The sequence below is a fragment of the Prenolepis imparis genome, unplaced genomic scaffold (assembly GCF_030444845.1).
Source record: "Prenolepis imparis isolate NDT839.2.m4 unplaced genomic scaffold, iyPreImpa1.0 SCAF_10, whole genome shotgun sequence".
Taxonomy (NCBI): Eukaryota; Metazoa; Arthropoda; class Insecta; order Hymenoptera; family Formicidae; genus Prenolepis; species Prenolepis imparis.
In genome coordinates, this window is record NW_028141168.1 from 3,412,883 (window position 1) to 3,436,825 (window position 23,943).

At 41.0% G+C, this 23,943-nt stretch overlaps 2 protein-coding genes and 1 pseudogene across 2 annotated transcripts; all 3 read right to left on the minus strand.

The window, feature by feature from the left end:
* Positions 1–77: 77 nt before the first annotated feature.
* Positions 78–14,466, minus strand: LOC145941442 (uncharacterized; annotated as a pseudogene).
* Positions 14,467–16,220: 1,754 nt separating this feature from the next.
* LOC145941443 (uncharacterized) lies at positions 16,221–16,805 on the minus strand. The gene has a single exon (XM_083047555.1). The coding sequence runs from the start codon at positions 16,803–16,805 to the stop codon at positions 16,221–16,223; it is 585 nt and encodes a 194-aa protein (XP_082903681.1).
* Positions 16,806–18,775: 1,970 nt separating this feature from the next.
* On the minus strand, positions 18,776–19,315 carry LOC145941444 (uncharacterized). Its single transcript, XM_083047556.1, has one exon. It carries the CDS (start codon positions 19,313–19,315, stop codon positions 18,776–18,778), a length of 540 nt encoding a protein of 179 aa, XP_082903682.1.
* Positions 19,316–23,943: the final 4,628 nt, after the last annotated feature.

Sequence of the window (23,943 nt, forward strand, 5' to 3'; positions counted from 1 at the left end):
AAATAAATTTTCTGAGTTAATCATTTTCGAAAAAAGAAATGGCTAAATATACTTACAATTTTCACGCGTCTGAGGGGTTACTCCTCCCTCTTAATAGAATAGTATAGAAAATACTTATAAACATTACCTAAAAATATCCAAACGTTAATATTCGTCGTTCCTAACTTTTGCACCGTAATGTTATGAAAATTTTCTACTATATTGTACTTACAGGACAACCATAGGTATTGAATTAAATAATATAAAACACCAATTAATACATAGGTATTAATTTTTGATGCCTTATTCGACCAGGTAAGTCTCAGCTATGACATGAATTGTAAAATATCTGGATGTTCACTAGAAAATAGATCAGCTCCGGTTTGTATTATGAATAAAGCTTCTTGAAACATTTCTGATAGTAACAAAGGCAATGTCATAGTCATTGAAAGTATCGTTTTTGGAATATTTGAAAGACGCAGTTTTCGCCATTTACGTAGTACAGCCTGAAAAAAACAATGTAATTTAATTCGATATAATGCAAATAAATTGGTGTAAAAAAAATATAGTTTCTGTATAAAAATATATATAATTTTCAAAATGCATACTTTTTCTTTCTAACTATGTATTTTTTTTATAAATTAATTCTTATTACTCTATGCTACTATTACTATACTACTAGTAAATCTTATTAGATTAGGTATGTGCTTTATTGGCCCCCTAAGGGTTTCAATTTTACATCAAATTACATCTCAACACAATTATAAATGAACTGACAAAACAAAAAAACAAAAAATAAAAATAAAATATATGAATAATTTAAACACAATAAAATAAAAAGAATATACAATCAGAAAATTTTAGAAACATAATATACAAAATATACAAAAATATAAACTACTCGCCGCTCCAGTATATACACACACACACGCTCTCCTAAAACGCTCGCCTACCTACCCCCCCTAACCCTTACAATTCTAGGCTTACATCTAACTTAATTCTAGTCTTAATCTAAATGCTTAACCTAGAGGGGACCTCCGCTTCCGGTTGGGTGCTCTCTGCCACTTTTTCTTTCTCTCACTTCTCTCTCTCCCTCTCATCCTCTTTCTCACCCTCTCTCTCACCCTCTCACACACTTTCTTTCTCTCACTCTCTCTCCTCTCCCTCTCCATCATTCTTCTCTAGTTCCTCTCCCCTTTCTTTCCTTTCCCTGACCCTCTCTAACTCCTTTAGCCAGATTTCCCCCTCCCCTTCCACCCCTTAAACTTTTTCTACCATCTCCTGCCAGCTTTCCTCCTCCCCCCAACCTAAGCAATCCTCCCAAACATGTTCCCAATTTTCCACCCCTCCCCCACAAACTCTACATAATCTTTCCTCCTCTTTTAACCAATATCTATTCCCTTTCATTCCGTTTCCCAGCCTATATCTCGCCATCCTCTGCCATCTCCCTTCCCCCAACCTTTTCTCAGATATATCGGAATTACCTCCCTTTTAACTCACTTATACCAGCAATTAAACTTGGATTCCTCTATTTTACCCCTTTTTTCCTCCCTCTGCCTATCTTTTTCTATCTCCTCTATTTCTTCCCATCTGAAATTCCCCTTCTCCCTACGCTGCTCTATCTCCCTTATATCCATCCCCCAATCCTTAAAGAAATCCCTTCTCTCTTCCTCCCACTCCGATAGTCCCGTCCCTTTCTTCGCCCTACCTTTTATTTCTTCTAGACAATTCCTCGCTAGTTGTCCACCCTTCCCCTCTTCTAACCTTCTCTCATAACCTCAGACCCTACTCCCCATCCTTACTCTCAGTTTATCCCTTTGCATTCTTCCCTTACCATATACCCCGGCGTCCCCCATTCCACTCCCATCTTAAGTATCTATCGTGTATCCTTTCCATTCGCTCCCTCTCTTTCCACCCCCATACCTCTACCCCGTATCCTAGCACAGCCCACACCAGCGGGTCAAATAACCAAACCCTTTTTTCCCAGTCACATCCAAAACGCCTCTTTCCTATTCCCCAGACTTGACCCAAAATTGCCGCCACCCTATTCTTTATCTGTACATCCTGCCTCCCATTCCTCTGTATATTATATCCCAGATATTTGAACTCCCTAACCTCTTCCAGTATTTTTTCCCTCCACCTCCAACTAACCTTTTTAAATCTCCCTCCCCCCTTCCTACACCTCATTATCTCTGACTTTTTTTCGTTTAACTCTAATCCCTTCCCCTCTAAATACCTCCCCAATTTCTCCAACATACATCTCATCACCCCTTCATCCTCCGCCATCAGCACCACGTCGTCTGCATAAACTAAAGTGTAAATTTTTTCCCCTCCCCAAACCCCCTTTTTCATCTCCTCTTCTAAGTCCGCAATCAACAAATTAAAAAGTATCGAGCTTAATGGGCAACCCTGCATCACCCCCCTTCCTGTCCAAAATTTCTCTCCTATCTCTTCACCTGTCCTCATTCTAAAGCTCACCTTCCCCAACACATCCTCACATCTTCCTACTAGCCCTTCTCTCACACCCCTCCCCCTCATTGCCGCCAGCAGCCTTGACCTGTCCACCGAATCAAACGCAGCTTTCAGATCTACAAAAAATAAGACTAACAACCCCCCTTTCCTACTTATTTGCCTATTTAATAAATAATTTAACACATACACATTATCCATCGTTCCCATCCCCTTCCTAAACCCCGTTTGATTCGGCGGAATCAGTCCCCTCCCTTCTACGTCTTGTCTTAATCTCTCCGCCAGCACCGTGGCGTACACTTTGTACGACGGCGCCAGCGTAACCCCTCTAAAATCCGAAACCTCCTTCCCTTCCCCTCTCTTTAAAATCGGTACAACCAACCTCTCACCCCACTCCTTGATCCACCCCTCCCCCTTCCATATTCTGTCACATGTATCCCAGATCCACTTCTCCATTCCCTCTCCACCGTACTTCCAGACCGCCCCCTGTATCTCATCTACTCCTACAGCTTTTTTATCCCTTACCCTGCCTAACGCCTTTTTCACCTCCTCCCTGCTTAACTCCTCTTCCCCATCCGTTTTTAATCCACCATGCGTCCCCATCATAACCTTTGACTCCACTCCCCCTAAAAGGTCCTTAAAATATACATCCCACTCTCCCCTATCTCTATTCCTTTCCCCGCCGCTTTTCTTCTTCCCCTCCCTTCTCTCCTAATTATTTCCCAAGCCTGACCCTCCGTCTTCGCTTCTTTGCCTTCTTTATCCATTCCTCGTTCTCCTCTTCCTTCTTCTCTCTACATAATTTCCCATAGTTCCTTTTCGCGTCTTTATAATTTATCCCTTCTCCTCCCTATCTTCTCCACTTCCTCAACTCTTTCCTCACTCTCCTTTTCTCTTCCCTACATTCCTTATCAAACCACCCCCTCCTTTTACCTTCTTTCCCCCCCGGCCCCGTTACTATCCTTTATAATCCCCAATACTTTTTCTTTCATCTTCCCCCAATCTTCTTCTATCTCCTTCTGCTCCCCTCGAATTTCCCCTAGTTTCCCTCTAAACTCTCTTATCCCTTCCTCGGACCAAATCCACATCTTTTGCCCCTTCCCTCTCCCTCCACCCCCTCTTACTCCTTCCCCCTTTATTCGTATTATCAATGGCATATGGTCCGAATCTATCCTGCATCCCATTTCCAGGCTCCCTATTCTTTCCTTCACCTCCCCACTCCCAATTACGTAGTCTATTACCGACTTCCCGTTCGGTCCCATATATGTCCAATTCCCTTCTTCGTCTCCTTCTATCCCCCCATTAAATAACTCCCATCCCACCTCCTCTCAGCGTACCTACCAGCATTCTCCCTTCCCCATTTACCTTCAAATCTTTTGACCTTCTCCCTTTCCCTTCCCACCCTATTTTTCCCTCCTCAACCTTTCCCCCTAACTCCCCAATTCTCGCGTTGAAATCCCCTCCTACCATTGTTCTAATATTCCCCCCTTGCTCTTCCATCCATTCCCTCATCTTATTCAGTTTTTCCTCCATATTTCCATTTATATAAACTCCTCCATTTCTCTCTCTCTTTCCCCAGCCTTACTATCTTTTCCATAACCCCTTCCTCCTCTGTCTTCGCCGTGACTTCTATTGTTATCCCCTTCCTAATCCCCACCACAATCCCTCCCATGGCTCTTCCCTTCCTATTTCTTCTCTTCGCGTATCGCACATCCCATCTGAATCCTTTCGGCAACCTCTCCCTTATCTTGGGAGAAGCCCAACCCCGTGAATCCACCCATGTCTCTAGTAAAAATATTATATCCCCTTCCTCTATTGCTTTCCAAAAATCTGCATCCTTATTATTTAAACCTGCCACATTCCAGAATATTACTTTCCACCCCTCCTCTTTTTCTCCCCCATTCCTCATCTGATACTTTTTCGTTCTCCATCCCCTCTCCTCAATCCCTGTTTTTCCTTCTCCTCCTTTATTTCCTCTTACACCCTCCCTTCCCCCATCATCTATCCCTCCTTTTTTGCATCTTCCACTAACATCGCCTCCCCCCTCTCCTAACTTTCTCTTTTCCTAATTTCCCCCCCTACTCCCCTATCCTCTCTTCCTTCCATCGTTAACATTTCTCTCTCCTCATCCCACTTCCATCATTTTCCTTCTTTCCAGATTCTCCCATATTTTACCCATGCTCTCCTGCCCTCGCTTTCTTCACCCCTTGCTATTTCTCCTAACCTCTACATCATCTTCCTCTCTTTCCATGTAAGATCCTCCTCTATTCTTTCGTCCTTCCCCTTTAATCTCTTTTTCTTTTCCATAATCTCTCTCTTTAAGTTTACCACCACCATGCCCGACCCTTTCTTATTCCTTATTCCTACTCTCGTAGCTTCCTCTATCCGTCCTTCCGCGCCTGTTACACCTATCTCACTTAACAGCTTCCCCACCTCATCCTTTATCTCCTCCTTTCCCTCCTTTAATCCCTTTATTAAGATATTCCTTTTTCTTTCCTCCCTTTCCTTCCTCTCCAGCTTCCACTATAGCGACTTCATTTTCTCAGTTAACTCTTCAACCCCCTCCCCTTTCTCCTCCCGCTCCTGTCCTACCCTCCTCCATCCTGCCTGTCATTCTCTCAGACTCCGCTTTCTTTATCCTTCTCTCCATTTCTTTCATTCTTTCCACATCTCTTCCCTCTCCGACTCCCATCTTCTTTCCTTCTCCCCCAACTCTTCCTTTAGCTCTCTCAACTCCTTCTTTATCTCTGCCTGTCCTCTAATTCCTTCTTTGATTTCATCTTTTAACACTAAGTCTTATTACTCTATGCATAACAAGTATCAAGATAAGATTACCAAAAATTGAATGTTTTTAAAATATTTTATATTTTGTGTCAAAATACTGAAACATTCAAGCTTTATAACTTGAAATGTATTTAATGGAAAAATATTTCATTAGTGTTTTAAAAAAATCTCAAGAAAGGTTATAATATGCAATAAAAAATATTGGATTTCATTTAAGAAATTAAAGGTGACTTTCACGTTATTAAAGATCATAATAAAAATGCGCTACTTAAAACCTTACAAGTTTCATATGAAATACTTTTTCACAAATGCTTATTTTTTTAAATAATTAAAGATTTTTGTAACACCCCATATATATTTTTATATCTTTCTATATATATTTATACATGGTATATATATATATATCTTTATTTTCTTTTATTTTAATATATATTTTAATTTATTCTACTATACTTTAATACATTCTTTTAACACATTCGCGGCCAACAGTTTTAGAGCAAGACCATTAACTGAGGACCACATACAATTTTCAAATGTCTATAGCTAACTAAGGGTCGTAAAGTTCTGCTTAAAAGGATATGCACAATATATTACTTCATATTATTATACTTATAATTATCTGTTGTTTAAAATTTGTTTAAAAAATAAATGTGCAAATTATAAGTGCAAGTTGAAAAAATTAATAAAATTTCTTGGAAATGTTAAAATTGAAAGAGCTGTCTAAATTAATTAAATATATTTTTTTGAAAACAAATACAATAATTTGACTATGACAAGCTTAATAAATTTTTAAAGATTAGTTTTACATAGTAATTTTACATGGTATCTACTAATAACTTGAAATATAAAATGTATTATTAAATTAACAAATATAATAATAAAATTGAATAAGTTTAACAATAAAATTTAATATTTATTCATAATATTTTTTAGTAATATTCTTTAATATGATAATTGATGAAATATTTATCTTATCTGATATTTATCTTCATTAAACAAATAAAAATCAATTTTTAAATGACAGGACTACGTCTGCGGTCGCGAATGTGTTAATAGTATATTATTTTTACTGTGCACGCGCGCGTTTGTCTAATATACTACTAATGAATAGTAATATGTATGAGGAATTTAATACATACTTGATTGAAATGGAACCAACATCCAGTTAATTTAGTTCTAGGAAACTTGTTTAATGATTTGACTGCAGCCATTTCAAAATCACTCATAATAAATTTAATATTTTGTTCAAGCTGTGGTACCAATTCTAATTTTATCCCATAAAGCATTATACAAAGTTATTGTCCGTGATTCACATAATATGAATATTGTTGCAATACCCTGAAAAGATCTAGGTATTTATTTTCGTTATCTATTCACAATGCTATAAAAAACTGAATGATTAAAATAAATATCTTACCGTATCCATGTATCGTATATGTACAGAGTAAAGCTGGGCAATATGAGGCTTACGTGGAAGAACCTTATGAAAGATATGTAAAATAATTATTATAATTAAACTCAACAGCTTTATATGTTACCATATCTTGGCCTACTGTTAAAATATTTTATAAAATTCTTTATAAAAAATTTACATAGAACTTTCTAATTACAATAGATAGTCGTACTTACAGAAAAAGTTCCATCCATATAAATTTCAGTAGCAGAAGATAATGCTTGAAATAAATAATCGATTGATAAGATAACTGCAGTTTTTCCATCAATTGTAGTTATGCTTTCTTTATAAATATTTTGCATTATATTAGAGTTTTGTAAAATATTATATAACTAGCTGGCGTTTGATCCTCGCGCGTTTCGCGCGCTCGGTATGTGCGGATTTTTGAGGATGGGCAAATATGAGAAAATAACAATTCTGTAATAAATGAAACAAATGTCAACAAATTTCTTTTAAGTTGTTATGTTTATTTATGTGTATTTTTCAATATTATGGTTAGCTTTGTTTTTATTTAATTTTATAATTTTATTATTCTTATACTGTACTTAAACTACTAATAAAGTACATATGTAAATTTTTTAAGGTTTTTCTAGTGTTTTTAAAAATTTTTAAGTGTTTTTGTAGTGTACAGTTTTTTGTGTTTTTTTTTATTATAGTTTGCTTTTAAAATGTTTTTATTTATTGAAAGTTGTTTTTATTATTCTTACACTATACTTAAACTAATATTATTATATAATAATAACAGCGACTTCTCTCGACCGTACTGGTAAATATAATTTATTAAATAAACATCACGACGTTTCGACCATAGATTTAGGTCCTTATCAAGTGATCTATAGAGGAATTTAATATTATTATATATGTACTTATGTACATATAGACCTATAGCACCTTTGAATATACTATATTTTTTGTTTTATTTCCTTCTGATATCAAAATATATTGATTTTTAGAGTTTCCTGCTCTAGATAAACCAACGTAGAGTTGGCCGTGTGAGAAACATTCTTTTCTTAAATCTATGCCTACAAATTTGAAAGTTTGTCCCTGTGATTTATTGATGGTTAGTGCAAAAGAAACTTTCACTGGAAATTGTAAATGTTTGAAGGAAAAGGGTAAATCAGTTGGGATCATCGGTATGCGTGAAATATATGCTAACTGTTCTTCTGCGGGGCCGGTAAGTATAGTGGCTTCAATGATATTGTTACGCAATTCTTTGATTTGAAGTCTGGTACCATTACATAAGTTCGGTGGATGTAAATTACGCAACAACATAATTGGAGTGCCAATCTTCAAAATCAGACGATGTGGTGGCAGGCCAGACGGATTTAAAGAATTCAAAAATTCTTGGGAATAATGTCCTGTATCTTCCATGTTAACCACAGTATCGATCGATTTGTACTCTTTATTCTCCCCTGGGATTTTTTTCAAAATGATATCGTTAATGTCGTTCACAGATTCGTTTTTTGGAGATACAATAGCTCTTTCACATAACCATTTGTAATTTTTCTGCAATAAACATTCGTCATTAGAGTAAATTTTCATAATTAATTCAGTTGTACTGTTTACAACATGTCCTAGTTTTTGATCAATTTCTATAAAGCCATTATCATTAGGAATATTGCTGTCGCCGAGGTGCAGTGTCTGTGTAGAAAAATCATTATCTCCCCCTCCTAGATGAGCTCTCATATTGGTTCGCAAATTAAGTGTCTGAATAGTACTCCATATTGCCGAAGATTTCAAACATGCTTTGACAATATCAGCACGGGTTCCTTTTGCAATTACAAGTAATGTCTGGCGAAAGTCGCCTGCGAAAACAAATGTTACACCACCCATTAATTTGTTACAATGTCTGAAGTCTTGGAGTGTTCGATTGACCACTTCCATGTGTGCCCTATGGCTCATTGTGCATTCATCGCACACAATTAAAGAGACCTCTTGTAATACTTTACCAAGTGGTCCATTTTTACGTATGGAGCAAACAGCTTCCTGCTGTACAGATACGTTTAGGGGTAATTTGAAAGTTGAATGTTTTTCCACCACTTAATAACGTTGCTGCTATGCCTGACGAAACAACAGTTAAAGCTATTTTACCGGAAAATCTAACTTTGGCTAATATAAGATTTATGAGGAATGTCTTGCCAGTACCTCCAAGAGCGTCGATGAAAAATACCTTTCCTTCGTTGTAGTCGACGCTATCCAGTATCATATTAAATGCTTGACGTTGGTCCGGCACTAACTTAGGGTAATTTTCTTTGATGCAAGCATTTAATTGATTATTGTCATATGGCCGTCTCAGTGTTGCTTCCAAAGGATTATGGTTTAAATGATTAGATGGCGGTAAACCAAATTCAGTTAAGTTTTTACTATTTAACTCTAAAAGTTTGTCTTTAATTTGAATCAAACCTTCATTGTAAATATTTTCTGTGAATGGCATAGTAAAATCGTTATTTTGATGACGTGGCCTGTTTAGTATATCTTCACAAAGATCTTGTTTGAAAGTTTCCCATAGTTTAAGTGGTTCAGATGGCTGGCAAAATAATAATATAATAACAAATAACTCTCTTAATTTAAGGGCAGATTGAGAAACTACTGCATCCCTTAGAGTACTTTCCCAATGTTTGTCGTTTTCTAAAAGACCTCTGTCTCTGCAAGCCGCTCGGTATGTTTCTTTTACTTCTCCACTTACAGTCCTTAAAGATTCAAATGACGTAGGTCCACGGACATGGTGCAGTAACATCCGAAGGTAAAAGCATTCTGATTGATTTGGATGTATATTATAAACTCATCTTATTGCAGTATCTTTTTTTATCCCGGGATACCCTTCGACATTTTGCCCTCGTTTTCTTCGAGTAAACTTGTTATTGGCCCACGTGTAATATTGTGGGACTTCATGATAGAGCAATGTCTTTGCAAAGTCATCTGAGTTACACAATTCTAAAAATGCTGTAAGTGTAGTTTTTGATAGATTTTCAGCTATTTGGCGCATGTTATTTGACGTGAAGTACATCCTCTGTCCATTTTCAAGATGTACTGCTAAGTGCACTGTCGGATATCTCTCATGAATAGGAAACTGTAATAACCGCCACACAGCTTCGGATGTGCTTATATAACGTCCATTCAAATAGTTTTCAACTTTATCGTATTTGTTTTGTACGGAAAACGTGGCCTGATCTGAGCCTTTATTTATATATTTGCATATATACTTTATGACCTGAACTGAGTGGCAATATATAACATTAATATGAGCTTCAAAATATTGAGATAACACGGGAGAGTAGGGAACGATCCATCTATTGTCAATAGTTACCGTTTTTCCGCGAATATTCAATGTTGCAGTATATCCACCATGGTCAGGATCCCTCCGCCGATACATGGGATAACCATCATCTCTTGTTAGTCTCAGTAATAAAACTGCGAGGATATCTTTTAGAACATATCCCATTTTTCATGCAGGAAGATGTATTATATTCTCCACATGATCCACGGATCATATTTTTTAAAATAATATCATACAAAATGGGATCTCTTTCCTTGTCTGGTAGTTCTGCAATAATGACACTGTCAATTTCGTCAGGCTGTATTTTTGATTCAAGCCATATGAGAATATGGTTATGAGGTAATCCGCGTTTCTGCCATTCAACACTGTACATATAACATTTAATCGTTCCAAAAATTTCATTTTTTGTGAGCAACTTCAACAATTTTTTTTGTTTTAAATGGAACACCCTTGAAATAATATCGTGTCGATGAAAAGAGCGCTGTCCGGGAAACAATTCTTCTTTTATTTCTGGCCACTCAGGATTACATGTAAAAGTGATAAACAAATCAGGTCGGCCATGGTTGCGGACATAGGTCATAGCATCTTGAGTTTTTTCATGCATGTAACGCGGAGAGCCGGTAAATGACGAAGGTAATATCACGTATTGACCAATATTAGCAGCTTTTACGTTTGCATCCTCGTTAACGGCATCTCTTAAGGTCTATCTACATAAGACGCAAAACGCAAGTCGCAGATCGCAAGATTTGACGCAGCATGACGTATTTCAGGCCGCATGCTTCAATACACAGAATACACAGAAGTTAGGCATTTCATCTTTCGCGTTCTGTGTCGAAGCAACCTCAATTAGGATATATCTTGTTATATTTATATTTATATTTTTGTCATATTTGTCTTGAGTTTTGCGTTCTACGACTTGCAACCCGCGTTTTGCGTCTTATGTAGATGGGCCTTTAGATATATATGTATAATAGATGTATAATAGTATATATGTATAATAGATGTATAATAGTTATCAGTTCGTAACTTTTGTTGATTCCTTCGAATGAAGTCTAATCTTTCCGTAATTATTTTAGCCATCATATCGACACAATACTGAATAAATAAATTTCCAAAATAGTGCAGGGTATTGAAACTATTTGGCCTGATTATTAATCTGTATGCGTAGAACTGCATACATGATACGGTTTTATTTCGGGAATTTTGCTGTGGAATTGTAAGGTAGTAACCATCTTCTCCTTTAATAAACATCAAAGGATATTGTAGAGGATCGTAAGCACGATGTAGTTCTGAGACTCTTTTTAGTTGTCCATCCCTTTGGTGTAGCGCAATGTCTCTTGGACCTTTGTCTTCATCTACTAATAGCACAGCAACTTCGTTCGTGGTAGATGAATTGTAACGCCCCCTATGTTCATTTTGTGGGATGCGATCAGCGTGAATTATTAATCGTAAGTTATCAGTTATAGAACTATTTTCAAAATTATATTTAAAACTGCGAATGTATATGTTGTTTTCATGTAATAATCTTTGCAATTGATTGATTAATTCGATTTTCAAATTTGAAGAAATATTAGATCTCAGTGAAAGCTGATCAGCATCTGAAATGAAATATATTTGTAGGTATTGCGGACTATTGCCTTGTTCCGGAAATAAGCTACCAATTAAATGATACACCTGGCCTTGGATCTTGAAAGTGGGCATGAAGTTGTTCTCACAGACTTTTTTTAGCGCCAAAAGACGTCATCTGGAATACCATGTTATATTCTCTAATGTTATTTAAAGTGTTTTGATAATGGATGTAACCCTAATAAGAGGTCTTTAATCAGTTGAGGTGGTTCTAAAATTTCTGGAAACATTACCTTCCCTCCAGCACAACAAAAGCTGTTTGGTTTTTCAATCCATTTTTTCGCATGGCAGTTTGCACAGACTATCCATTTTACCTATTTGTATATCCGTTTGTTTAGCATAGTTAATGTTCGGATCATATGCGAACGCGGATCTTGAATTGCGTAAATTAATGCAAGTTCGTATTCTGGAGTTAGCGGCACGTTCACGCTGCGACTTTTCGACACTCGATTCATGTTTTCTTTTTCTAGACATACGTAAACTTGACTGTTGTAAACGTATTTCCCTTTCATCAGAATCTTCCATAGCTTGTCGAGAAGAACATGCTAATATATTTTGAGAGAGCCGAGCTTCTCGTGCTTCTTCTGTTTCATTAAGCCTATTTAAATGCATACGCCTGGCATCAGAAGTTTTTTTTAGACAGCTGTGATTTTCTTTTAGGCATTTCGAATTACAAATATTTCCACAGAAAACAAAGAATCTCTATTGCTATAAATGTTATTTGAATGCTTGAAAAGAGTTACTACATTTTCGCTTAAAAAGAGCTACTACATGTTCGCTTGATAAGAGCTACTACACGTACTGCCTGCTCGCGCGAATGCCGACGCGATGTTCTATCACTGATGCCAGTATCACTAATGCCAGAGATGCTTCGATATAATCAACATATATAAATAATTTTCAAAACTTAAGCCTGTGCAAGTGAGATAAATTAAAACTCATTAAGCATAAAACATTATTAGACCTCTAAAAACATTGTAAGTATACGCACAATTTCTTTTCTCACGTTACCATCCCAAAAGAAAGAACTCTTTGATCGCCTTATATGCCTCCTTTTCTTGACTACGGAAAGACATGTAGAGGAATTCGGGAGAAATAACTAGACTTTAATTATTTTATAACAAATATTTAATAATTGTATAAACGTTTGTATGGATCAAAATACAGAGAAAGAATAATGTTTTTTTATAAAAGAATGAATAACGTTGTCATAATAAATAAATGAATAACATATAGTAAGTGAAGTTAGTTGCAAATAAATCGATACAATCTTCGTCGGTAACTACGAATATATAACGGAGTCGGTAATCAGTAAGAGAGACGCCACAGACAGTTCGCCGCGAAGCCATCGGTGTAATGGCGGTACTAACTGAGAAAATGTAAAGCTCTCGCGAGAAACACTTTAATCCTCAAAAATGCTTGCCGTGCGTTCAAACAGATCTATAGTAAGCTTTTTTAATTGTTTTTACAAAAGATAAAATTTATTATTAACATTAAACATCACTAAAATACAAAATAAATCTTTATTATATATCCAGGGTTATATTTTGGATATTAATCTGGAAATTAATTTGCATGGTAATCATATGTTAATCATAGATTTGAACCTATACAATTGTCATTTTAATTTTCTTAAATTTGACTAAAATTATTCTAACAATTTAATTAAAAATTAATTTAATTGTGTGTGTGTGTGTATTAAATAATTCAATTATAACTTTTAATTCTTTAAATCAATTATAATAGAATGTTTGGCCGGATTTGTAAAAATCACATCTATTTTATTTATTAAATACTGAGAGCCGCTAAAAATAAAAATATTTCTTAAAAATATTTCTTAATTTATATAATAGAATAACACTTATTTTTGTACATAAAGAATTTGTTTAATTTAATAATTAATAACATTGAATTGTAAACCCAAAAATATTTTCCTTCAAAGTATTCTTTAATTCCTTATAAAATATCAATAACATGAATACCAATCTATTTAGTTTCATCTTCATCAGTAGTCATATGGAGCTTATTATTATGGAGCTATTAAACGTTAAATTAGAATATGGAGCTTGAAAAACACATTTTTGTACGACTTTGCACACGTTTTTTTTTTTACTGCTCGGCTAACACGACGGCACATAGCTGTTACTCAGGAAGATCTAAGCTATCCACCAGTAAAAGAATTTTTCAAATCTGTTCAGTAGTTTCTGAGATTACCCCGAACAATGGAACAAACTTTACCTGTTTATATATTAGTATAGATAATGCTAATGTATCAGGTACGGACGGTCGGCTTTTTATACGTTCACGATGCATGCTACATCTTATAGATGCAAAACTCATATATTGTGCTGCATCTGGGTTGCTATAAAAAAAGAGATGTAAGTATAATACAGTATTGATACAAAACTATAAAATTAATGAGCCATATAATATAACAGTATTACATAAAATTCGTTTTATACAAATTATATAAAATCAAGAAATTAAAATTAAAAACACAAAAATTCAAACTCATTTGCTAAATATGTAAGCAAGTTTCAAAAAAATATTAACAATATTTAAAAATATATTAGAGATAATATGTTCCTAAGATTTAAATATTAAATGTATCTTAACAATAAAATTACAAAATACAAAATTACAAAATTATTATTTACAAATCATAATTTCGATAAAATAGAAATTTAAAAAAAGAAAATTGTACCTTCTACAAACTGAATTAAAGATTTCTTTTAGTCTTATATAAGTTTTGCGAACATACTAACTAAAGAACAATCGCCCTAATTTCGCATGCGAGCAAAATATTGCTATGGATCATTAACGAAAGATTCAAAACATACATATACCCACAAATCCCACAAAAACAAGCCGAATTCATGCTTAGGAAAGAAACGAGAGAACAAATAATAAATGTTCGTCAAATCGAAAAGCTGAGAAAGTTTAATATATGGGACTACCAAAAGGCCTTCGACTGCGTCAAGTGGGAGAAACTATGGAATATTATGATAACTCTTAGCATCCCTGCACATCTTGTAGGCTTAATCCGCAATCTATACCTATCCAATGAAGTCAGGATCAGAGTGGAGGACCGGATGACGGAGACCTTTAAAGTCGGGAAAGGAGTGAGACAAGGCTGCATCCTGTCGCCAATCTTGTTCAACATCTACGGAGAATGGATAATCCGTACAGCTGCAGGAGACTGGAACGGGGGGATCTCTGTAAACGGCAGGAAAATCCATAATCTTAGATACGCAGATGACACGACGCTGTTAGCCGCTTCTGAAGATGAACTGGCGGAGCTGCTGAAGAAAATAAGCAAGGCAAGTGAAGAACATGGCTTCAGTATAAATGCGTCGAAAAGCAAAATATTGCTGATCGACAGAGTAAACGAAAGCTCATCCAACTACAAAAGCATTAACGGAATCGAGATTGTGGAAAGCTTGGTATACCTTGGGGCTCGAATAGCACCGGCGACTGTGAGGGAGAAATTAGGCGCAGAATCACACTCGCCAAAACAGCAATGGCAAAGATGACATGCATATTGAGGGAAAAAGGAATATCGAAGCGCACCAAGACGCGATTAGTAAGGTCTTTGGTCTTCCCTATAATAACGTATGCCTCGGAGAGCTGGACTATCAGGGCGACAGACCGACGACGTGTTGATGCGTTTGAGATGTTCAGGATGAGGGATGAGGGTGCCATGGACTGAGAGACGCACGAACGCTTCGATCCTGGCGGAACTCAATGTCCAGGAGAGATTAAGTACGTTTATTAACAAAGCCATATTGAAATACTTCGGCCACCTCGTGCCACGAGGCGATAACACTCTAGAAAGACTAGTCGTGCAGGGTATGGTAGAGGACAGAAGGCCCAGAAACCGATCCACCTTAAGATACATTGACTAGACAAGGAAGCTTACCGGCTCCACCGTGTCTGAGTGCATACACAACGCCGGGAACAGAGACCTTTGGAAGGATATTATTTAAACTCCCCGTCATAAGTGCTGCCATGATGCCCGGACACGGGCGTCCCGAACGAGAAGGAGGAGTTTCGCGAGAAAGTCTCTCTCTCTCTCTCTCTCTCTCTCTCTCTTTCTTTTGTCGGTGTGGAATCACAATCTTGATTGACACCCTCCACTTCGGGGGAAGCTTCGTGTAGTGCTGGACTCCGGTGGTGACGCATCCGCTAACCGACCGACTACCAACTAAACCATACCGGTGGTATCCTGACCGCTTGCGACGGCCCCCCGGGAACCGCTCGCGCATAACTTCCAGGAGGCCGCCTCGCGGCTGCGCTAAACGCGCACAAACTAAAAACGCGACTCTAAGTACTGACCAGGGCAGGCAACATCCTGGTCGACCAAAAACAAATCGAAATGAGGGTACTCCAGCACCACGTGCAATGCCAGAGCACCCTGCCCACCATTATTTGGACGTGCAATGGCGACACGAGCTACCCCGCTCATGCCACCTGCCCAACTAATGATGAGTTATCACTTTATAGAATAAAATAGAGTAAAGTAGGGATAGAAATAGGGAAAAATGTAAGTATAGGATAGAATAGGATAAGGAACTAGGAAATTAAAACAGGTTAAAATAGATTAATAGTGAGAGAAACATACCAAAGGAGGGCCTAAGGTGGTGGTGAGAGGGAGAGTCTCTCACGCCGTCGCTCCTCTTCCTCCTTCGTCTTCAGCACCGAAGTGGCGTATTCGATAAAGGATGTCCAATGTTCCTTTTTTCTTAACATCCGATCAATGACGCTTTCCAGAGTCACCTCTTCTAGAGGATCCAATTCTAACTCCGCAATCATCTGGTTACGCTGGTTGTCCCATGCGGAACAATCCGCCAAGATATGTCCCAGCGTGTCATCGTTGGAAGAACAATGATAACATTCGGCACTGTCGCGCCTCCCGATCCTCCATAAAAAGTGCCCAAAGCTGCCGTGTCCGGTCAGCATTTGGGCACCGTGGAAGGTAATCTCGCCAAATTTTCTGCCGAGCCAACGTTGGAGGTGTTGTCTCACAGGGACAACCGTTTTCAATCCCCAGATACCGGGCCTATTAAGAGACACACGCCATTGTCTAGTAAGAAGGATTCCCTCCTCTTTGCATATATCAAGTACCGCCTCTGAAGTCAAAGCATCGCGACGCTTAAGTTCATTGATTCTTTCGTGGATCCTAATTTTAAGGGTCGCTTCTAAAGGCCACGGTGGCATACGGAACCAATAAGGTCGCAGCATCGAAAGACACCGTTCTATAGGCCGCGATTACTCTAATAGCCACCGTGCGCTGTACTTTACGCAATGACCGGAGTATTTTGTTCGGTGACGCGGACAACGCTCTCCCCCAAACGGGCGCCGCATACATCGCTACTGAGGTCAACACCCTTGAGTAGAGTTGGCGCTTCCTCTCACCCGGGCCTCTTAATTTTGGCATTAATCTATATAACGCTCTAGAAACTTTCGCAACTTTATTTTCTATGTAGCCAAGATGACATTTAAAATTCCAAATGGCTATCCAGCATAACCCCAAGATACTTTATAGAATCTCTAACTTGTATTCTAGTATTACCAACTCTAATCAAGGGCATGACCCTCGGCTTTTTCTTGCAAAACAGAACAACCTCTGTTTTTGCCTCTGCCACCGTTAAGCCTAATCCGGTGATGTGTCGCGTTACTCTCGCTGCCATAACATTAATATTTAAGATGGAATCGTACAATCTGTCAGACTCGGCAATGAGGAGAGTATCATTAGCGTAGCACACTATATGACAACCCTCCTCAGTCCTAAGCCTAAAAACCGAATCGAATTCCAAGTTCCACAGGAGTGGCCCTAAGACCGACCCCTGCGGAACACCGGCTCCTACCGCTCTCTCCAAAACACGCCCGTCCAAGTCTCTGTAGACGATAAACCGCGAAGAGAGATAACTAGTTACTATTCTGCAAAGATACGCAGGCATTCTTCTTTGAATCATTGCATCTAAAATCACATGCCAGGGCATAGAGTTAAAAGCGTTCACTATATCCAGCCCCGCCAATGCGAAGCCCCCGTTCTCCATGATTGGATGGATCAACTCACGAACCCTCATAATAGCATCCACCGTGGATCTCGATCTTCGGAAACCATATTGGTTATTAGAGAGCGACTGCTCAAGATTCTCCTCCAACCATATGTTAATTCGCGTGGCAATTATCCTCTCGAAGGTTTTACCAAGTTCATCCAATAAGCAAATTGGACGAGCTTTAACCTGTGGTATCTTTAGAGGACCCTTGGGAATCAAAACTAAAACTGCTTTCTTCCACGCTGTCGGAAAGATCCCCCTTTTTAAGCAGAGTGTGAAAATATTTACAATATGACCGAAAACCGCATAAGAGACCTTCTTCCATACCGTGGCCTTTAAATTATCAGGCCCGGGAGCCGCGTTTTTGCTGGTTGCCTCTTAACATATTCGCGTAACTCTATAACATTAACGTTAAGTTCATCGACCCGTTCAACCACAGGGACCGGGACATTCCTGTAAGTATTACATGCCGGAGAAAGGGAATCCAACAGTTTACGAAGAATATCGACTTTCAAAGTCTCAGAGAGGGTGGGGCTGGATCTGCGAAGCTTGCTCATGACCAATTTATATGGCAAGCCCCTCACCCGTGGGGGCCCCCCTGTCAATTGAGGCCACCAATTCCCTCCATGACTCATTTTTTGCCCTCTTTATAGCATTCCTAAGATCTCTCTTCGCTTGTCTATAGTCCCTCCTCTTACTGAGAATGAGATTCGCTTCGTCTCCCCTCTGTTTGCTTCTGGTCCAACGCCTCCTGGCCCTTACCGAAATACTACGATACTCAGCGATCCCCTCTGACCACCAGTATACTGTCGCTTCCCGTTATTGATCGAGACCTTTGGCGCCGTTACACGCATTTGTCATAGCCTGAATTAACCACTTAGCCATACTATTCCGGATCTTCTTTGGTTTCATCATTAATTTGCGCATCTGCAAGCAGTTCTAGGGTTGTGTTAAAGAGATCCACGTCCATCTTTTGAAATTCCACCTTTTCTTGATGAACGTGGTACTATCCCTGACAAATCGCGAATCTTTAATTTTGATCTCGATATACAGATGGTCGGAGAGGGATTCGATGTGATCAAACATCGTCCAACCAAAAACTCTATCCGCCAAACCAGAAGTAGCCTATGTAAGGTCAACCACCGAAGAGCCCTGAGGTCTAACACATGTAGCAGTCACCCCAGAGTTTAGTAGTCGCAAATCGTATGTCGCAGCCCATTTTTCAAGCAGTTCGCCTCTTTTATCAGTGACCGAAGAACCCCAAGATACCGATTTGGCGTTAAAATCTCCACCGATCAGTATAGGGCCGGATAACTTGCCCATACTATCGCTTAAATCCTCCAAGAAATTAATGTAGTTCCCAATGCGGGTACTAGGCGAAATGTAGCATGAAATAACATTTACATCTCCGTATTTCACGACGACAAAATTATTTTTATTAATTATCAGTCTACATATTACATTTCCAAGGCTCTCCGGCCTCCAAAGAACGGCAGCCAAGTTATCCTCACTCGTGAACCATGTGTTAGCCCATTTAGTGCTCTTCGGTGGTTCAGAAATTATTCCTAGCCCCGCATTTACTTCTGCGATGTATTGTCTAAGCAGATCAAGGGCTGCCCAGCTACGATTTAAATTAATTTGAATTAATTTAATCATTAACCACATTACTGTAAACGGCCCCCTCAGCCGATTCCGACTGCACCCTCCTGACAGGCTGAATTCCACTAGGCAACCCCTTTTTTTTTTTTTGACGCTGTGGAAACCTCCAAGAGGTACCCCTGCCCTCCGGGTAGAGAGCAAGGGTTATGTGGGATTCCTTCTCCCCATCCCAGGGAGAACCGAAGTTTCCCTGTGATGGGGCACAGAAGGGGACCGCACTAAAACCACAGCGGGTGTCCTTCTCGGGCGTTTAGGTAGGGGGCGCGGAGGATGCTGGAAACCCATGCCGACTCCACGCCCCCCGCCTTTTCCTTCTCGGGAGGAGGCCGCGGGAGCGGCCTTCCCCTCCGCCATCGCGCGGCCCCGCCTCCCCGACCCCCAGTTACCCGAGAGGCCACCGGGGGGGATTTTGGAGACTTATGCGTCTCCGTCTTCCACCCGGTAACCTCATCTCGCATTCGAATTTGATGCGGGTGTTACTGGGACGCCCCCCCACAGCCCCCCGCCAGCAGGCGTGCCCACAACCGAGGGACCAGGAGGTGGAACGCCCCCGTATGTCTCTTCTTCTTCCTCTTCTCCGTCCTCTTCTTCCATTTCACTGTCCTCCGTTCCCTCCATTTCTCTCCGTCTTTGTCCTGTTCTTTCCCCCTCTCTCTCGGCCTCCTCCTTCTGCAGCATAACTGTGCTACAGAAGGAGGAGAACCCCTTCCAGGCCTCTTCGTTCCCTATCACCGCCCTGACGACACCGGGCAGTGATAGGTCTCCTCCTATTGTGTCCACAAGCTCGGCTCTTTCACCCGCCCAGGCAACACACTCTTCCAGTGTGTGCTGGGCGGTGTCCCGCTCGTGGCCACAATGGTGGCATCGTGTCGTGCGCTCCTTCTGTATACGACCCAGGTACTCGCCAAAACATCCATGGCTTGTGAGCACCTGGGTCATATGGTAGGTGACACACCCTCTCGCCCTGTCCAACCAGTCTGTTAGACAGGGCTGGATGGCCCCGACGGTGCGCTGACCAGGCAATCGTGGGTCAAGTAGACTCTCAGTCCACTCCTCGATCAACGCCCGCCGGGTGTGGACCCTTAAGGCCCGCCGCACACCGTCCGTGACCGGAATGCCCGCCCGCTGGTACGCCCTTGTACGCCGATAAACTTCGGCGTACATGCGGGCGAGCAGTTCCGCTGGGGGTACTCCGGAGAGCACCCCAACGGCCGTCCAGCTGACTGTACCGTAGCCCCGGCAGATTCTGTTCGCCACCCGTCTTTGCAGCTGATGCATTGCATCTTTTGCTCTGCGGGTGGCTCCCAGTCTCTCCGTCCATACCGGGGCACCGTACATCAGCATGGAATGGACGGTGCCGGCGTAGAGCCGGTGAACACTTTCATCAGGGCCCCCGAGATTGGGCAGCAGGCGACACAGCGCCATCGCTGCCTTTTAAACTCTTGGGGAGATTTGACGAAAGTGCTCGCCGAAACTCCACTTGCCATCCAGGTGTAGATCCAGATATTTCATGTGGGTCCCCACCTCCACAGGGGTGTCCTCCACCACGATCCGGGCCTTCGGCGGCGCCGCATGAGATCCGTTGTGCATAAACATAGCCTCTATCTTTCGGGGCGCCACCTCAAGCCCGATTCGTTTGATGAGCCGCACGACACGAGCCACCGCCGTGTTGGCTCGCGCAGTCGCTTCCTCCCACGTTCTTCCCCCAACCATCACCAACGTATCATCTGCGTAGCAGATTGCATGACATCTGAGGGGCAGGGCAATCCGAAGTACGACATCGTACGCTAGGTTCCACAAAATGGGGCCCAGCACGGACCCCTGTGGAACCCCGCACAACATACGACGCCGTTGCTTCTCGGCATCTCTGTCCGTATAGGCCAGTACCTTGTCCCGGAAGTAGTCCCTGAGGATGGCAACCAGGTACGGGGGTATCCTGTGGTATTTAAGGGCCTCCCCGACCCGGCGCCAGGGCAGGATGTTGAAGGCGTTGGAGATGTCTAAGGACACCGCCAACAATACCCCGCCCCTCTTCCCACTAGGCAACCCCTGATTCACTAAGCATTGAGGAGAGCCCAATCTATGCCTATGATCCTTACTCGCTTCTTCGCATATTACACATTTAGGTGCGCCCGCATTACAATTACCAGCCAAATGGCCAGATAGTCCGCAACGGAAACAGGATCCCGCTCTGTCAATTTCCGATCGACAGTTACCCCGCACATGATCAAAACGCCAGCATTTAAAGCACTAGATTGGACGCTTCTTGAGTAATTCTATCCTCACCCGCGTCCAACCCAGTGTCACATAGCCTTTCTCAGCAATTCTGACCGCCGTTTCTAAGGGGCAGTTAGCCCATGCTACACTCATGCCATCGCGCATGGTGTTAATCCCACTGATCCTAAGTTTATCGTACGAACAGCCGACAAGTCGCTGCAAATTGGCCCGAATCTCCCCCGACGTTGTAGACGGGTCGATTCCCCTCAGCCTGAGTTCTCCCATGGCGACCGGCTTGTCGACTCTCGCCTCATCACCAATCGCCTCCAACAGACTGGTATGCAGTTTACCAGCAAGCTCCTTTCCCTCAGGACCAGGGACCTCGATGACGATGGCACCATTCATCGCTCTTCCAATGACTGTATCTTGGATACCGAGACTAGCAAGAGACACTTTTTCTCTAGCCTTCGCTAGTATCTCCGCGTACGAAGCCCCTCGAGGCTTCACAGTAATTGTTATTACAGCTGGTTTAACAAGCTTATAACTAGGTTTTTCTGCTTTATTGCTTTTTTGAACTAACACTTGGCCTATTTTCGCGCCTATTTGGTAGCTTTTTAGTTAAGGTCGGTGTACTAGGTGACGAACCTTGATTTTTTATATTTTAAGTCTTATTCTGATTCGAGGGAGTTTTACCCTCCTTCCTACCACTAGCCACTCATTCGCGGCCCTCTGCACTCCAGGCGGGGGATAGGGAGGAACTAACTGCCTATTTTCTATTATTCTAGACTTACCACTAATATTTGTCCTAATGTCCTTAACTGGGTTACTTATCCCTTTGTCTCCCTTAGGAGGGATCACTGTTGGGGCCCATGAAGTGCCCCCCGGCCCCCTATGGCAGTCTATGTCCTGCGAATAGTTCGCACTGGTAGGGCCATCATAGTCCACCTCCATGTGCAAGTCCTCTTGCTGCAAGGTATCGAGAACAGGGTTAGAGAGCTCATTCTCCCGCTGCTTCCTCCGTTTAGCTTCCTTATCGGATTTCTTTTCTGGGCTCCCCGGCTTCTTCTTAAATGTCTCAGGAGGGAGAAGAGCTGGAAAGGGTTCGTCTCCCTCCTTCAGGGATCTCTCCCTTTGTAAATTCATAATTAATTTACGAAGGTCCGGCATCTCCTTGTCTCGCGCCTTTTCCTTGCGCTTCAGTTCGTCCAACTCTTCTCTGAGCTTGAAATTCTCGCTACGCAGCGTAAATACGTCACTGACCGTCTCCATTCTCTCAATCATAGCCTTGGTGATTTCTACTGCTACTTCCGCACAGCTCTTCATCTTGCCATCGACCGGACCGGACAGATTAGTGCATAGAGACCTCTGCCTCTGCATTTCCGCCAGGTAGTCCAAGCATCGAGCTTGGCACCAAGCTTGGCACCATCCATATCTAGCCACATTCCTCTTGTAAACTCCAATTCATTTTTCACCTCGTCTTTAGAAACCACCTCCGGAATAGATTTCTTTCTCCTTGATTTGGCTATCGGGTTCTTAGAAGCCTTATCCTTCGCCTTTTTCTTTTTACCACCTTTACCTTTACCTTTTTTGGGTGAACATTCGGTTTCAGTATCCTCATTTGACTCCATAGAGTATCTTCCAGATCTTTTGTGTCCTACTGATCTGCCAGATAACAGACTGACCTCATCTAGATCAGAGTCTGTGTTGTCCTTCTTGCCGGATCTCACTACCGCATCCACAATAGGTCTAATTATACTCTCCCTCCTTTCCGATGATGAAGACCGCACCGTAATCTCTTCTTCCTCCTCCGTATTACCATCTTTATTTATCTTCTTTTTACGTGATTCGATAAGTCCACTAAAATCTGCAGAGGTCTTATTGTATTGCCTCGTACTTCTCCTAACCATTGTCTCTTCAGGAGAGGAAGCCGAAAGCTGAGCCTCCATCTCCGATTCTTCTTCTTCAGTACCAGCAGTCTAAATATCCGCACTATCATCTTTAGATTCGATGACTCTAGTTTTCCTCGATCTTCTAGGAGTTGTCATCTACCCTCCAAACGTCAAGCTATCCTCCGGAGAAGAGGGAGCTTTCCTCTTACTAAGGGCAACGATGTTCATCTTCTATAGTTGCCTTATCCACACCTTGAAAACTTGATGTCGTGTCCTCCTCAAGATTTTTAACAGCAGTAGCCAAATCTCCCTGCACGCATGCTGCACCCATACAGAGATTCCCCTTGCTTGCTGACGACCGGGCAGTGTCGGGTACCACACTACCCTGCCGGCCCGAGGTACCGAACTCCTCGGAAGTTTGATCAATATTATCTGACATATTCATCAATAGTTTTTGGGTTTTAATTCGGGGTGCCCCTCCCCTAGGATTATCATTGACGGCCACAGGAGTTTGCCCATCTTCTGCTG